At 37.2% G+C, this 18,323-nt stretch overlaps 1 protein-coding gene across 1 annotated transcript; it reads left to right on the forward strand.

Annotated features, from left to right (window-relative positions):
• Window positions 1–662: 662 nt before the first annotated feature.
• Window positions 663–17,689, forward strand: LOC141605919 (putative N-acetylglucosaminyl-phosphatidylinositol de-N-acetylase). The gene is made up of 9 exons (XM_074424846.1): window positions 663–682; window positions 1,607–1,671; window positions 2,047–2,117; window positions 2,587–2,651; window positions 2,896–2,940; window positions 3,039–3,119; window positions 16,481–16,529; window positions 16,679–16,839; window positions 17,417–17,689. Exons 1-7 carry the CDS (start codon window positions 680–682, stop codon window positions 16,493–16,495), a joined length of 345 nt encoding a protein of 114 aa, XP_074280947.1. The 5' UTR covers window positions 663–679; the 3' UTR covers window positions 16,496–16,529; window positions 16,679–16,839; window positions 17,417–17,689.
• Window positions 17,690–18,323: the final 634 nt, after the last annotated feature.

Consider the following 18,323-nt stretch of genomic DNA (forward strand, 5'->3'; position numbering starts at 1 on the left):
ATTTGTTTATAAATAAATTTTACATCTCATCATAATTTCAAGATATATCATATAATAATATATTATATAAATTGTAAAATGATGTGTTAAAAAAGTCTACTTAATTATACTTCATATAAATAAAATTTAAATAAGAAACAGAGATAGTCCGGAAGCTAAATACCAAATCTAGTAAAAAGTTATTATAAAACCGCCTAAAAAAACCTTTACGATAAAATGATAATTAATTTTTACAAAAGTTGATTTGAATGGATATGATGTATTACTAAAATATAAATTTTGAAAAAAAAGAATAAATAAAAAAGGCAGATATATCAAATTTGAAACTATCCTCGAATTGACTCAAGATCCTCGAGTCCATTTCTTTTAACGGTTCAAATTATAACATGAAATAAAGGGTTGGATCTTAATTGCCTCGAATTACCTTCAAAACGACTCACATTGAGCTTCACAGTCAAACTAAGAACAGTACCCGCTTACCCAGCTCAAATCAAAGGTAAATTAATTCTCTTCCAAATTTATGGTATTTTGTACAAAAAGTTTGGGTTTTTATTGATAAAAAAATTGCAGGTAAATGATACATGGATTGGTTTCTAATTGTTCTTTCTGGCGTAGCGTTATGGGTTGTCTCTTCTGCAAAATCATGCTTCTAATTTCTCTACAATTCAACATTTTAACAATGGTGGGTACTCTGCATTTTATATGATTTTATGTATTACTAGTTATTATTGTCATTTCTATGACTATTCCATTGTTATAGTTTGGGTAGTTTTTGAAATTTTGTTGCTAATTTGAATTATAATTTGGTCAGGAGACGCGGAAGGTGTAATTTTTTTTTTTTTTTTTTGTTAAAGCTGAGTTATTATCTCGTCATAAACAAGAATTTGTGTTTATTTGTGTTGTCTGCTATACATCGTCTCCATTTGATTTTGTTGCTAATTTGAATTATAAATTTGGCTGGTCAGAGACGCGGAAGGTGTAATTTCTTTTTTGTTAAAGCTGAGTTATTATCTCGTCATAAACAAGAATTTGTGTTTATTTGTGTTGTCTGCTATACATCGTCTCCATTTGATTTTAGTGGTGAAATGATGTTGATCTTGACTATCAATCTATCTGGTGTATGCTACGTATCTATCGAATGTAATTTTGTGATTTCGGATTTACAAGCAGACTATTTTTATACTCATTTTTGAAAATTGTTACTCCGTATATAACTTTATATATTGTGATAAATATTGATCGTATTCTACATCAAATAGACAATGTAAATAGGATGGTGTAGTCTAATGAACTGGGAGCTGTTAATATGTGGTAAAAATGTCGAAAGGGGTGATGCCCAAGGTTCAAAACCCGTGTCGATATATTTTGGTACTGGGTCCCTTTGAAGAAAGATGTATTTCAGTGCATAAGCACAAATCCTTGTATGACCAATTTCAAATTATGAGATAGACCTCAAACTGTCTACTTCAGGGCTGGTTTTACTATTTAATGTGGTTAATTTGGCGTCTCTTACATTAAGTCCATCTTATGCGAGACTAGCTGGTTTGGAACATGTTTGTTAAATTATTTAGTTAATTTTTTAGTTACATGTATTATTTGGTTTAAGACAGGTGATACTTTGCGCAAGAAGGTCGTTCTGCTTGTGATCGCTCATCCTGATGACGAGTCCATGTGAGCTACTCCAGACTTATTTATCTACTTGGTCGTAATAATAGTTCTATTAACCTCGAGACACATTATAAATCATGGCAAAACAACTTGTCTTTATTCTCTTGGGATGATACCGACATAGTTTGGTCAAGGTAGTCTGTTTTCATAAATATTGCACCATTAGGAGCGCATGAGATGTTTCATTGATCTCTATATATGCATTGTGTTTATGCACATCTATTTATCCTAATAACCGCTATGTTTTTCTGATTTTGCTTTCATCTTTCTGCATGGTAAAAACCTCTGGGTTTAGACCATCAACTTGTCTGTTTATTGTCGTGTATACATTCCTCCAATGACTTTACCTTTATAGATTTTTATTTGCGGTTGTCTCAGGTTTTTTGCTCCAACTATTAATTACCTGACATCAAGAGGGCATAATGTTCACATCTTATGCTTGTCAATGGGTAATGAAACAAAATGTCCTTTGCTATGGCCTATGGCTTAGATACACAAGCGTATACACAAATATATCTTTTGACATTCTTAGTAAGCAGTCATTCTTGCATTCGTAAAAAATACAAAAATTATGAGACATATCAACTGTTATCGCTTGCCTTGATCTTGAGTGGAGTGCTGGGGCTACTGATCCTGCTGTGGATTTGTGTGCTTTGCCCCTATCTTTACCAAACTTGTCTGGCATTCTTGTAATTCACCTGCCTCGCTAAACCGTGCAACTTATTTGCTTTGTGATTAGGATTATACATTATTTTTTTGTCTTCTGCATAAGATTGATTGTACAATTGTATAATGGTTAATCATCAATATGTCCACACTGCACAACATGTTTTGTTGATTATACTAAATACAGTATTTTGCCTCTTCACCTAATCTTTGTCTTTTGCTTTTTTTTTTTTTTTTTTTTTTTCCGAACAGGTAATGCGGACGGCATGGGTAGTATTAGGAAAGATGAGCTCTACAAGGCTTGTGCAACGCTTAAGGTGAGCATTTAATTTGTGATGGTGACAACATGGTTATGACTTATGAGTTCATACTGTGACAGCAGAAACTGGTAACTTCTGTTGGTACTGTAGCATCGTATATGTTATAAATGAGGATTCACTACCTCCTAAGGTTTATAATGGTGCCATGAACATTGTTGAAACAATTGTGCATTGTGTCAATCGTGAACCTTTAGAAGACATGTTTTGATGGCTCACTGTTAATTCATTACTTTTAATTCAGGTTCCGCTAAACCAAGTGGCAATTGTTGACCACCCCCAGCTGCAGGTCTGTTAATCACAACTCCCACAAGATATTGCTTATGATAATACAGAGTACTACTTAGAGTCTGGCGGTAATTGAAACTATATTCTGATACTGATCAGGATGGTTTTGGCCAACGTTGGAACCACTCCTTAATTGCTAAACTTGTTGAAGATAGTATCCGATCTAATGGCGTTGATACGGTGAGATCTTGGTCTCCGAATTGCATGATATCTTGTTCCTTCTTTTTCTTCTATTGTAGGTTTTTTACCAAACTCAACATGATTAGAATTCATTCTTCATGTCTTTCACTTGTACTTAAATGAGTAGTTGTGTAGTCCATACAACAGGCAAGGTTGTTTTTGTGCTTTGTTGTCCGTGATCTCTCTTTTTATCATACTGCTATGAAGACGTTCATACGGTTTACTTGTATAATTATTTGGGTAAATTAATAAACACTAACTACTTTTGTCCCCACTTTCACAATCACTACCAAAGCTTTAAAACTTTCAAAATCACTACCACCTTCCTTACTCCGACCTACTATCCCTACCTGATGGCCGGAAAATCTCATTAAAATCTTCATTTTCAAATTTCCCACCTAAAATCTTCATTTTTATTCAATCTACTGCTCCTTGTTAACTAAAAGTCAGTCTCTCCCACTACACTCCTCCCATTGAACCTCACTCCCATCAAAGCATCTCCCTTGCTTTTCTTCGTTTTTGCTTCTTCCCTTACCTTTCTCAGTTCCTGCCCTCCCCCTTACTTCCGCCCCGTCTTTGGCTTTAGTTTCCCCTCACCCTTAGGTAGCTTATCACTTACAAGTTACAACGTCATTCTTCTTCTTTTCAGTCTGCCTTTTTCAGCTCCACCATCTTATTTTTGAATTATCAGTAGTGACCCAAATCGTGAGACACAATATCAAGCACTCAGAGAATGTTAATCTGATACTTATTCGATAACTGAGGATGACAACAAATTTTTGTATTGTTCTGTATCAGCTATTGGATAAAATATTCCTGTCCAGAAACCATAGTGAAGGACTTACTTCCTGTACGGCCCCCGTGCTTTCATCAAATTCCTGTTGTTGCAAGTGCCTGGCGGCAATATTGGGCCCACTCAATCTCCTTGTAGTTGATCTGCATTGCTGTGCTTTAATCGGTTATTGTGTTGCCCTTGTTTAATTTGGTTGTTTTTTGGCACATGATGATGATGATAATTGAACATATAGTGTAGTTGATTTGCATTACTGTGGTTTAATCCGCTAGTATGTCGCTGTTGTTTAATTTGTTATGGAGTAGTTTTTTCTGCTCCATGGATAACATCATCATGGAAAACAAAGTGTACTACCAAAATGGATATTCAGAGGAAAGGGGAAAATTTAGGGATTAAGGGATGAAGGATTTGTTGAAATAACAAGGGAGAGAAGGAGCTGAAGGGGTTTAGTAAAGGCAGGGAAATCTGGTCAGTTTATTAAATAATTTCAAGGTAAAGTGCCACTGGTAGCGATAGTAGGTCGGAGTAAGTAAGGTGGTAGTGATTTTGAAAGTTTTACAACCGTGGTAGTGATTGTGAAAAGTGGGGACAAAGTAGGTATTGTTTATCAAGTTACCCTAATTCTTTTATATACTTGATAATAAATTCATGCTACATTGTGTTACAAGTGATTTAAGTGACAGATTTGTCACATCCGAGTTCTAATTCAGTTAGTAGTGCCGCTTTCTTAATGATCTTCCACATTCATTTTTTAGGGTCCATATTTTAAAACTTTGACCATAAAAATGATTTATTTATTTGATTATAATGTAATTTTAAGATACTTACATTTGTTGTAATTGAATCTTTCATAAAAATAATATTTCAAGCAAAACGAGCAATATAAAAATATCGAAAAATATGGTCAAAGTAACGATCGAGATCGCGAATATCAATGCCGAAGATCATGGCGAAGGAGTGAGTATTCGATACTTAATCGAAATTAATATTCTTGACATCCTGCTCCTTATTCTTATCATCTTATGGTGGTGGCATCGGGTCCGCTTCGCGTTCACAATCGGGAATAGATGTTGTCCGCTGGGTCACGTCCAATCAAACACAATTTATAGCTTTACAAACAACTCTACAATTAGTAAAGAGGCAACAAAGGCCTGATCCCAAGTGACGGGAATCGAGACGAGATTTCTAATAAACTATGTGTCTTGGGGTGTCAGCAATTGGGTCAATGTAGAAGGTCACTAACTAAAATAAAGAAATGCAAGTAAATAAGCAAGATGAATGAAAAGGGTTGTAAACAATTGATAAAAAGCACTAGGTGTCATACATGGGTCATAGGGAATCATGGGAATCGATCATACAAACATGTTCTCAAATTATAAGCAAGCAATTATTGTCATCAGGATGGATCGAGTCAAGTTATATCTTACAATCCTAGAAAGTTTGGGTCCTGAGCGAATCGATTAGATTGTACAACACCTATAAGTCGACTTAATCTTCCCTACTCAACAACAAATACGCATGGTCTAAACGAGACTTTGAGTTGGTTTAAGCCTTACAAGTCTCAATAAAAGATAGGTGATGGGTAAAAACGCAAGATTCATAGGCTCACATTTCATCAAACATAACATGTGCATGAGTTGAGATCAAAACAAGCAAAACAAATAAAACATGAAAGATATTAATTTAAGCATGAATCATTCCCATGTCAAGTTTCCCTAATTACCCATTAACCCTAGCTGCAGACACTACTCACTCATTATCATGTTGATCATGTTAGCAAGGTTGTCAATCATACCAAAAAAATGAAACATGATGAACAAATGAAAGTAATTAACAATAATTAAAAAGGGATTAAGAGAATTATACCTACTAATGATTCCAATAATAAAGCAAAGAATAAAAGAAGTACTTGATGCTTGATCGAGAGGTTGTCAATCTCCCAATAATAACCCAAATAATCTTCAATTACCCAAAATAAAGGATGAACAAAAGAGAGATTAAGGAAATAAAACTTGTATTAAAACTTGATTAATTGTTGATTACAAAACTAAAGAAGGATTTGATTGATATTAACTACTCTAATAATTGATAAGAAGAACATGCTCTTCTAATTAGACTAACGGGGTATTTATAAAATGAAATTAGGGGATGTTATTAGGTTAACTAAGGGCAAACTAGAATTACACTTTTAGATTGAGCAAGGAGACGCCGGTATTTTTCGAAGGAAGGGCTTCTTTCTTAGCTGAGAAGACGAAATTTCGCTGCACTGAATCCGAACTCGGCGATTTTGGATTGGACGATTCAAAGCGGGGAAGACGAAGCCGCCTTTCAAGGGAATCCGGCGCGGATTACGGTTCATGTCCCCTGCGTTTTGAAGGAAGACGACGATTGCGGCTTGCCAGGAGGATTTCCGGATTCGTGGACAATCCGCCGGATTGTAGCTCAAAGATTATTTCTTCTTCTTTCTTCCTTTTTCTTTATAAAATCCTCGGGGATTTCTCTTGATGCAAGGATCCTTCGCCATTTGCCCAACTACTATAATAATATACAAAGGCCTTCAATCTTGTCTCTCTTGATGCTTGGTCATTGAATTAATCAATTTAGTCTGGTTACAAAAAACGCAAGATTCTTACTCTTTCCTACCATGGATCAAAATCTCAAAGAATATGCAAACAAAGAACTAAAGACAATAAATGACCCAAATATGCACTAAAAAGCATGAACAAGGCTAATTCAAGCTAACATGCGCTAATTATGGTCATCAAATATCCTCAAATGAACTTTTGCTCGTCCTTAGTAAAGAGGTGATAAAAGATTAGACTCATTATTTAAACCAACTTAATAATATAGCTGATATGAGACAATTAATGGGTCTCACTCCGCCCCTCAACTCACAAAAGACAACCATCCACAGGTAGGATGCTTCTTTGCAAGGCAAGGTGGGTCTTGCCAAATGGCGACACATCCAAACATTAAGCACACAAAATCAAATAATGAATGCATCTACAAAAGGAATAGCCACTTCCTCATCAAGTGGCAGATAACTAAAAAGAGAACAAATTTAAGAGCATATAATCCCTTTCACAAAATACTAGTCTAACAAATTATTAAGGCTAAAGAGGATGATACTAAATCACCTCAAACGGTGTTAAACTAGACTACTTTCGTCCCTCAATTTCCAAATGCTTTCGCCAAGGGCGATCGGATGGTGTGGAATGATGATCCCTAATAACGAGGTGGCAATCGGCCAGTCGGGTCGGGTTTGGCCGGGTCACGTCGGTCCTGGGCCATCGTTCAATCGGTTTATAGCATTCTGGGTCGAGTCGGGTCGGTTGGGTCGTTATCGGGCTACCAGTCGAATGATGTATCGCCTTGCTCATCGGGTTTGGGTCGGGTCAATATCGGGTCCGGTAACTTAATCGCATTACTATAATTTTTTACCATTAAATTTATTTTTTAACCTATTATTCGATTAAATAATTTATTAGTAAGTCAAACATATCAATCTAAACACAAAATCACTTTCATTTGATCAAAATTAATAATTATCAGTCATCAATTTAATCGGGTCAGTATCGGGGTCGGGTCAATATCGGGTCGGGTCTGTTCGGTCACTGGCCGGGTCAGACTTGCACATAATCCCTATGATGCTAGTGTATGCATATGACATGACAAGTCTGCACTTCTACAAAAGTAAAGGTCACGGATCGTCCTGTCACAAAGTGGCTTGACAAAAAGGCTTTTTTGGGAATGAAACGCTTCAAATCGTTATAAACAAAGTGGAAGGGATATGACTATATTCAAAAATCAATTCATTTAGCTTTCACATTTCAAAAATTTAAGACCGGGCTCTTTCTTCCGGCCAGTGTCCTTTGCTTCGCTAATCGCTTATTGTGCAAACCGTTAACCCTGCAAAGGTAGCTTTTCGAAGTATAGTCACCTCCTTCTGCCTACAACCACACAAAAGGGGACCCAATTCAATGGATCCCTCTCCAGCACATCATCGGCGGTACGCCCATCAAAACGATTAAATTTCAACATTTCATCATTTACAACATTCGAGGTTTTCGCATTAAATTACTTCCACATAACAAAATTTTCGAAATGAGCACTTCACTTTATGTAAATTTTTGGTCACTTTACCACAAGGTCAATCAAGGTCACCTGCAAGTTAACCAAGTCCAAATCGCATCACGGGGGCTGGAGGTGACTCACAGCAAAACTTCACTAAAGCTGGGTCTGGGTTAAAAGACACTAGATTACACAATCTAGTGGTGTTTTACAACCATTCTAAGAGTAAAGTCTTAAGTTGAAAAGTATTTGAATGGCTTAGTCGCCTTTGTCAAAGTTCTCAATTAGGCACTTTCAAAAATATTTTATCTAAACGCAACTACATGCTACGATGCAACTATTATATACATCCTAATGCAAGTGATTCTATCAACTAATACATATATAACTAAATGCAAGTCCTAAGTTCACATCATGTTACCGCATCAATCAAAACAAAGCCACATAAATAATAATATAAAAGAGAAAAAGAGATTTGGAAAGACCATACCACGCGTCTTCAATCTCACGTTCGGATACAAGGTAGGTTTCATCAATGTGAAACAAGGATAACAAACACAATATATACAATAATATATACAACACTACACTAAATAAAAATGTTTTTCGGGTTTTTCAATTTTCAAATTTTTATGATTTTCAAATTTTTCAATTTTTTGGATTTTTGAATAAAAGTTAAGTTAGAATTCCCCATCCCCACACTAATACGGGCATTGTCCTCAATGGCCAAAAATGACGGGAAATTATGCAACATTAATGATGATTTCTATACTAAATGCAAAACTACACTAATCTTACACTACATAACGTGGTGTTTTTTTGCTTTCACATTTTGAGATAATTAGATTACCTCCCGGTAATGCATCGATTTCCAAATCCGATCTGCATTATCGCTAATGTCCTAAGGACGGGCGTAGTTCACGCACACACTACGCAACGCACTTTAAATTCATTTGTCATTTTGATTTTCAAAACGGGAACAATAAAATGAGAACACCAACGGGACCGAGGCTGGCAGTCCCCACGGTGGCCAGACTACTCCAACAATGATCAAGAAAAATAATTAAATAAAGAGAAATGTGGATAAACTCTTTAGAGAGTGTGTGAGTCTAAAGCCAAGCATCTTTCCATCATATCAACACTATCATTATCTTCTTATTGTCGGACCTATCGCCACTTCCTCTTCACTTTGCTTCTTCTTCACTTTCACTTCATCATCCCTTCTTTCACTGGCCCCCCTCATCAATGTTATATTAACTTCTTCATTACCAACAATCTCATTATCACCCTAACAACCCTAGATGCACTAGGAAATAGGACTTCTCTATCCACTCAACTAACACCTGGACATGGGGCCCCAAGTAGTCCTTGCCTAGCTAAGTGTGAGGAGGTGGATATTGAGCCAAGTAAGCATTTTTCCGATCCTCAAAGGCTTGCTTTTGCATTGCTTGCATTTTTGTCAAATAATCATTTACACAACGCCACTAATAACATTTTTACCAAGGGTAGGTGGTATGACAATGGAAGGAGGGCATTTCAAGTTCACCCTTTTGTTGGGGATAATGTACTTACCTCTTTAGGCTATTAATGGTCCTTATGGACGCTAAACGACAAATCTTTGAAGAAATGCAAAGTAACGATCTGGCTTCACTAGTGAGCCATCCATACTTGTATCAAGAGGTTATCGGCGTCCACTTGAATCCGCCAATCACATAGTATGCACATTAACGGATGACCACTCTCTTTCGCTTCTCACTTATTATCTTATGAGCAGTTAGGATCAAAAGCATTTAGTCAGATAGGAGTTTGCCGCCATTCACAATAACCAGTGCCTTTTCCCACAATCAATGTTTAGCCATCCTATCCACCAAAAGCCTTGGTAGAGTCGGAAAGGTTTCAAAGTGTTCCCCTTCCAATGTTCAAAGCCGACCAAGAAGATTCCTCCCACATTCATTTCTTCATCTCTTCATTCATAACACTCATTCTAAACTTCAAAACCCTCATCCTCTCCATCACAAAAACAAGATTCCTCAACAACATTCACCAAAATCAAAACAAAAACATCCTTTAACAACAAATCAATCACTCTTTTCAATAAAAATCAACCAAACAAAATCTTCAACCTCGAGTCGATTAATTCATAAAGGCAAAGCCTTCACCTTTTAAATCGATCGAGTACACTACAAATTGAAGATTTTCACCCTTTCTTCGTTTATTCATCAAACGGGTAAGACTGGATAAACAAAGGCAACAAAGGCAAAGGCATCCAAAGGCAAAGACACTTTCATTAAGGCAAAAAGTCTTCAAGCAAAGATAACATTGGATGGTAGCAAACCTAAACTTGAAGTGCAACGATACAATAACCTTCCAATGAGCAATAACATCTACTACTCCTAAATCAACCAATTATCCAGAGGCAATTTCATTTCCAAAACCCATAGTGACACTCAAGTTTCACAGAAAATCATTTCTATCCACCAAGTTTATTTCAGGAAGATACCTTAGATAAGTCAAAGTCCTTGAGCAAACTAGAGTCTTCTTTAAAGCCATAAATGAGAAATTGTTTGAACTAAAAGAATTGACATACCTCCCTTATCTTAATTTTTAGTTCTTCAGAAGTTAACAAGAAATCGACATGCCCTCAGACCTTCGAGTTTTGAGTTAACTAGCTTACTGTTGAGAGCGATCTCCTGAGGGAAACGGTGCTTTCCCTGGGAGACCACCGCCGAAATGATGAACCGAGTTATTTACAGAATTATGAAGTTTGACCGACCTCTTTGGGAGGCTGATTTCGGGAAGGAAATTTGAAGACTTCTACGCTAGTCGTGCTCTTTACCACCATCCTGCGGCATAAGAGTATGGCACAAGGTCACAGAAACACCATCAATGCAAGAAAAGACACCAACCATTTCACCAAACTGATTTTGATCTTCTGAATCGACCAACATCGAAGAACACACCAAGCCTTTCAACTCTTAAGGCTTTGATGATAGATGGCTAAACATCGATTGTGAGAAAGGCACTACCGTTATCGTCAATGGCGGCTGAAAATCACTATCCTAGCTAAATACTTCATCCTAACTTCAACAAAGATAACAAGTATTGAGCAAAGAGAGGGTCATCCCGTCGATATTCATACTATGATACACAAGGCTGCGGTTACCCATAACCTCTCGACACCAAGTATGGACGGCTTAATAAAACGAGGCTAGATCGCTTGGCTTCAAGATTTGTCGCTTAAGCCCACTGAATTCACTCTACTTCTCCTTTCTAAAGAGGTCAGTACATTATCCGACAACAAAAGGGAATTTGAAATGCCCTCCTTCCATTTCACACCACCCTACCCCTTTCGAGTACCAAGAGTTCAAGCCCGACGGCGTCAAGCAAGAAATGATTATTTGACTTTCCTCCCATGCAAGCAATGCACAAGCAAGCCTTCGGGATCTGGGAATGCTTACTTAGCTCAATATCCACCCTCCTACACTTAGCTAGGCATGACTACTGATCCTTCATGTCCTTTCACCTAGTCATGGATAGAGAAGTCCTCTTCCAGTGCATCTAGGTTGTTCCGAGTGATAATGAGGTCATTTTTTAATAAGAGGCTCACGATAACATCAATGGTAGCAGGCGAAAGAGGAAGAGACGTGAGCAAGATGAAGCAGGTGAAAGAAGGAAGAGGGAAGTGGCAACGAGTCCACTTAAACTAACGAGAGGAAGATGATGATGATGATGATATGATGGAAGATTAGCAAGCTTTGAGAGGCTCCTACCCTCCATGGTTCATGTCTATTTCTCTTTAATTATTTTCTTGATCAATGATTGGAGTGTAGTCCTAGCACCATGGAAGAGACTCACACCTCATCCCATCGAGTGTTCTCATTTATTGTTCCCATTTTCAAAATCCCAAAATGACAAATTAGTTTCACGTATCGTATCAAAAGTGTGTGTATGAACTACACCCATCCTTGGACATTAGCAATAGCGTCAACTCGATTTTGGGGGGAAGTTAATGCATACACAACAGGAGGTAATCTAAATTATCCTCTCCATCATAAACAAAAAAACATGCATCATGTAGTGTAGATTATGTAGATCGTGATTTAGTGTGAAATCACGATCATGCCGCACACTTCATCATTTCGCCATCGAGGACAATGCCCATATTAAATGAGTGACGGGAATTCAACTTAACTTTTATTCAAAAATCCAAAAATCAAAATTTCAAAATCCAAAAAATTTGAAAATTGAAAACCCAAAAACATGTTTATTTCCATGTGTAGTCTCCGTATATATTATTTTATATATTGTGTTGTCGATCCTTGTTCATACTGATCGACGACGCCACATCCGAAACACGAGGACTGCGAAGACCGCATGACATACTAACGGTTGTAAAACACCCAGATCGCGTCATACTAGTGTCTTCAACGCCACCCAAAGCCTAGTCAAGGGTGGTTCGTGACAGCCACCTATCCAACCCTTGACGCGATGTGACTCGCTAACTTGCCCAGGTGACTGACTGACCAGGTAAGGCAACCAAAATACTTTCATCAATAAGTCATGCCTTCATTTCAAATTTTGTTGCTGAAGCAATTTAAATTCATGAAACCTCCACTAGCGAAACGCATTTAAATGTCGAGAAATTAATCGCTTTGACGGAGGTCACATCACTCGATGCGCTTTGGAGCAGGATCCATTGAATCGACCACACGGTCATGGACCACCAGAGACGAGTGATCACCCAAAAGCCATTGCCTAGAGGTTAACCTATCATTAATAAGCTAATGCTTAAAGCAAAGGATACTAGCCTCGAAGGGACAAACCCCATCTAAATTTTTGAAACGTTAAAGTCAAATTGAGGTCAATTTTTGAATAATAGTCATATCCACCCTTTGTTTATAATCTATTTGAGCATTTCATTCCTGAAAGCCTTTTGTCTGCTTTCACTTTCATTTGTAGCTCAGACGATCCAAGGTTTAATTTTTTACTTTTCAGAGAGAATCTTGAGATCATTATGCCGATACGCTACCAAAGATCATGGTGATCTACCATTCCACCACCATCCGATCGCCTCTCTCGAAAGCATTTGAAAATTTGTTCCTCTTTAGTGCCTCCGCCACTTGATGAGGAAGTGGCTATTCTTTTTGTAGATGCATCCATTATGTGATTTTGTGTGCTTAAAGTTTGATGATGTCGCCATTTTACAAGACCCACCTCGCTTGCAAGAAGGCATCCTACCCACTGGTCTGTCTTGTTGTGAGTTGAAGGGGCGGAGTGAGACCCGCTAATTGTCTCATATCGGCTATGTTATTAGGTTAGTTTAAATAATGGTCCTAGCTTTGTCACCTCTTTACTCGGGACGAGCAAAGGTTCGGTTTGGGGATATTTGATGTGACCATAATTAGCGCATATTTAGCCCCCGAATTAGCCTTGTTCCATGCTTTTTAGTGCATATTTGGGTCATTTATTGTCTTTAGTTCTTTGTTTTGCATATTCTTTTGAGATTTTGATCCCTTGGTAGAAAGGAGTAAAATCTTGCATTTTCATGGCAAAACGAGACTAAATTGATTAAATTCAATGACCAAACATCAAGGAGAGACAAGATTAGAAGGCCTTTGTACATATTATAGTAGAAGAGCAATGACGAGAAAGGATCTTTGACTGAAATCCCCAAGGATTTTATGAAGAAAAGGGAAGAAAAGAAGAAGAAATAATGTTGAAACCAAAATCCGAGCGTGATTGACCGAAGACGCTTTGCCCTTCCACAAGATAACCGCCTTCCTTCCTTCAAAGACGCCTGGACAAGAAGACGGGGCCGCCCCGATTCCTCAAGACGCCCGTGCTTCCCCGCCCTCAATCCGCCCGTCTCTTACACCAATACGCACTATCTCCAATAAATAAATTTCTGCTTTCTCCAAGCTACAAAGAAAGGTTTTCCTTCAAAAATACCCCACGCCTCCCAATCTAAAAGTGTAATTACTAGTTTAGTCCTTAGTTAACCCTAATGCATCCACCTAATTTCCACTATAAATACCCCATTAGTCTAATTAGAAAGAGGGGTTCTTCTTATCAATTATTAGAGTAGTTAATATCAATCAAATCACTTTTTAGTTTCAGAATCAACAATTAATCAAGTTTTTAATACAAGTTTTATTTCCTTTAATCTCTTTTTCATCCTTTATTTTCAAAAATCAAGATTATTTAAGTATTATTGAGATCGACAACCTCTCAATCAAGCATCAAGTACTTCTTTATTCTTTGCTTTATTATTGAATCATTAAGAGTATAATTCTCTTTAATCCCTTTTAATTATTGTTAATTACTTTCATTTATTCATCATGTTTCATTTTGTTGGTATGATTGACAACCTTGCTAGCATGATCAACATGATAATGAGTGAGTAGTCACCTAGCTAGGGTTAATGGGTAATTAGGGAAACCAACATGGGGAATGATTCATGCTTAAATTAATATGCTTTCATGGTTTATTTGTTGCTTGTTTTGATCTCAACTCATGCACATGTTATGTTTGATGAAATGCGAGCCTATGAATCCTTGCATTTTTACCCATCACCTATCTTTTCAATGAGACTTCAGAAGACATAAACCAACCTCGAGTCCATTAGACCACACGTTGTCAGCAGAAAGACTAAGCTCGACTTGAGGTGTCATACAATCTAATCGATCTCGCCCGGGACCCAAACTTTCCTAGGATCGTAAGATATAACCCAACTCAATCCATCACAACAATAATTGCTTGCTTATAATTTGAGAACATGTTTGTATGATCAATTCCCCTATGACCCCATGACACCCTAGTGCTTTTATCAATTGTTTACAACCCTTTTCAATTCATCTTGCTTATTTACTTTCACTGCTATTTAGTTTAGTGACCTTCTACATCAACCCAAATTGTGACACCCTAAGACACCACTAGTTTCAATAGAAATCTCATCTCACCTACCTTCGATCCGACCTTTTACTTGCCTTTACTAATCGTAGAGTTGTTTCGTGAAGCAGAAATCAGTTTTGATCTTATCGTGACCCAACAACATCCCATTCAATCGTGAAATACCAAACGGACCACCAGCAGCCGTGGGTTTACAGTGTATTGTCTTCTTCTACGCATTACATGGTACTTTATTTCTGAAGCCGATGCTCTACACTTTCTTCAGTAATAGATTAGTTCACTCGTACATTCACTTGTGAAACTTTTACAATTACTTTTGATCGATGGAGTTTCTAGGCATTGCAATCATCAAGATGTAAATCATGGTGTAAGGTGACCTCTTTCATCAACTCCATGAATTTGATTATCAGTGTAGTATCTAGAGAAGAAGCCTTTATTTTCCGCTCCTATTTTTGCGATTCATAGCTTCCTTTCGCCTTTTCATGTAATTTTCCTTGCCCCGTAAAATTGAAATATTTAGCAAAATGAAGGTAGAAGGATTGGGATGAGGGAAAAACCATCCTCCATTTCTTCTCCATAAGCGCAAATTATTTCACCATCAACATAGACAGATTTGAGGAAAATCACCTCTCCTCCATTCTCCTCCCATCCTTCTTCCTCTTCCCTCCTCCCCTTTTCCTCCTTTTTTCCTATCCAAACACACCCCTTGGGCCTTGTTTGGGGCAGGAAAAAGAGGGGGGACGAGGAGGTGATTTTCCCTCCAAATCTTCCTGTTGGGAAAATAATTTGCCTTCAGGCAGCAATAATCCCCGCACCTTCATTTTGCTAACCAAACAACGGATTTCTCATCCTCCCAATTCCCTTTCCCTCCAAATCCCTCAATCCAATATAGTAATTGTGAATTTCCAGTCCTCGATCATAATTCATAATTGTGAATTTGTGACCGTGTTGACTTGTTTGTTACACCTTAATTTCTACAAACTTTCTACTGGTGACCAATTTTGTAGATTAAAATAATATTGCCTATTAGTTTGTCAGCTGATTAGTGATACGGAATTTGTTTTATCGGAACCCAGACGGTTATGGCAAGATATTCTTACTATCCTGTTACTTGAGAAGTTCAGATTTATGTATGAATTAGCCTTTTACCCAGTGGAAACAGCATTACCCTAAATTAAATGGAAATCTCGGGTTACCAAAGTGAAATTGGTCCATCATTTCTTAAAGAAACTTTAAGATGTCGAGGGAATTAGCTCAAACCTTAAGAAGATAAAAATTCTTATTATAAAGTCGACATGACATTTGTATATATAATCGCTTTGATTTTATAACAATAGAATTGATCAATAATAATTTTTGGAAAGTCTCTTTAAGACCGCTGTACTGACCATTGTACGACCTTAAAAAATGAGGTATAAGCTATTATAAGACCTGCTGTATGCCATTATGCCGTACAAGTGTACAACGCTCTTATTTGAGAGTTTGTGATTAATTTTTTTCCACTTTTTTGGGTCTTCAATCATTTATTGTGATGAATTTAGATGATTAATTGGTCCATCATTAATTGAGATTTCCCTTTGTACTGCAGAAAGATTCTGCTTGATTCTCCACAGAGTAGTATTGAAGCTTGGGAACTTGTAAGTTCCGCTTTCCTTTGTACTCGCAGTGCGCAGTCTATGTTTGTGATGGCGCTGCTACTTGTATGTTGTAACTGAAGAATATTATAAGATAAAGCTATATACGTTTACCTGCTACTCACATTCTACACATGCTTATGTCCTCTCAGATCAGTACCAATGTATTGCGGAAGTATAGTGGACCTTTAGATGTCTGGTTTTCGAGCTTGGTTTCCTGGCATCACTCCGATAGGAAAATTCTTTGTCTAATTAATGAACATCCACTTAAGAGCTTTTATGCAATGACACAACACATGAGCCAGTGGGTTTGGTAAGTATTCAATTCTCCAATCCAAATGTGATATGTGAGTTTGAAAGATAGCTGCATTCCTGCATGCAAAAATGCAATTGTTATTCTTTAGCGATGTGTTTATATGGTAATCAGCTCATAGCATGCGGGATGAGGAATGCCCTAGAATAATGTCTCTCCCGTTGTCCGACTCTCATATGTTTTCTGTATCCATTTCTATTTTTGCTTCATGTCAAATGAAAAAAACACTTTTTTTGCTCGCAAGGGCAACCTGCATATAGTTGACCCCTCTGCCTTATGCTCTATGTTACTTCCAACATTTCACTTCAGTTGCGTCGCGTGCCCTACTCTCCTACCTTCCGATATAGACAGGACACTCCCATCACTTTATTTCAAACCAAAAACATGAAACTTTTTCACAAAATAACCGTGTCTGACCGTCAACGTTGCTGTTCCTGACACTTGCAGCCGAGTTAGAGCAACATAGCTTAGGCTATAGCACTAGGAGTCTAGGAGGCAGTATATGTGGTCTCTTTTGGTTTATTTTTTTCAGATAAATCTTTGCTCCTCTTTCTAATGATCTTCCCGTAATTTGCAGGTTCCGGAAGCTTTTTGTAGCATTTTCCAGTTACACGTATGTGAACACACTTCGAAGGATTGAGCTATAGTTTTTAGCTTTATGATGTATTAAGTCAGGTAAATCTCGATTCAACTTTACACTAGTTTACTTTTGGAGTCAGCTTTAGCCATTTGTGAGCCTTCTGGGACACTGTTCATCTTTAGTAACACTTGAATTTTGCACGATCTAATGTTGTATCCTCATTGTTTTGTGTTTTTAAAAGGCCAACTATGTGACATATGATTCTCTTTATGCTGCGAGATTGTTAGGATTGTTATTTTATATAAAATCATTTCGCTTCTAGTTTCCAAGCATAGTGGTAAGGTCGCGTCTATACCTTCACCTTGCCATAGACAGGAAACTCTGAAGCTCAAGGATGATGTTATGCCTTTAGAGTACGAGTATTTGGGATAATGAGATAGTTTGTTTAGCTTCTGATATGATGTTTAGTTCTGCAAGTTTCTGGATAATTTAATGTTCTTGTTCAATTTGGAAACTCATAGATACCACAAAATCTCATCCACTATACTAACTTTGACAATGTTGAGATGGATTATTGACTTCAATCAACGACGTTTGTATTGAGAATTTTTCGAACCATTCACCTATGCAATATATGGACATCACTATACCTTGGCTAGAGTCTAGATGCAACTAGTTTCAAGACAATGGCCAACCTTTTTCATATATTCTCCCCCAAACTCGCTTACATTTACTTTATTTTTCCTTTTAAAATAAAAACAAATGAAACTATTCACTGTAATGTATAAGTAAAAGTTTTTTGTATTCAGCAAATCCTGAATTTGCGATTTTTAAGTTTTTAGCCATTCAAGTTCAGGTCGACCCAACTCACGGCCGTGTAGTCCATTGGGTCAAGTCTGATACT

This window comes from Silene latifolia, chromosome 10 (genome assembly GCF_048544455.1).
Source record: "Silene latifolia isolate original U9 population chromosome 10, ASM4854445v1, whole genome shotgun sequence".
NCBI classification, from domain to species: domain Eukaryota; kingdom Viridiplantae; phylum Streptophyta; class Magnoliopsida; order Caryophyllales; family Caryophyllaceae; genus Silene; species Silene latifolia.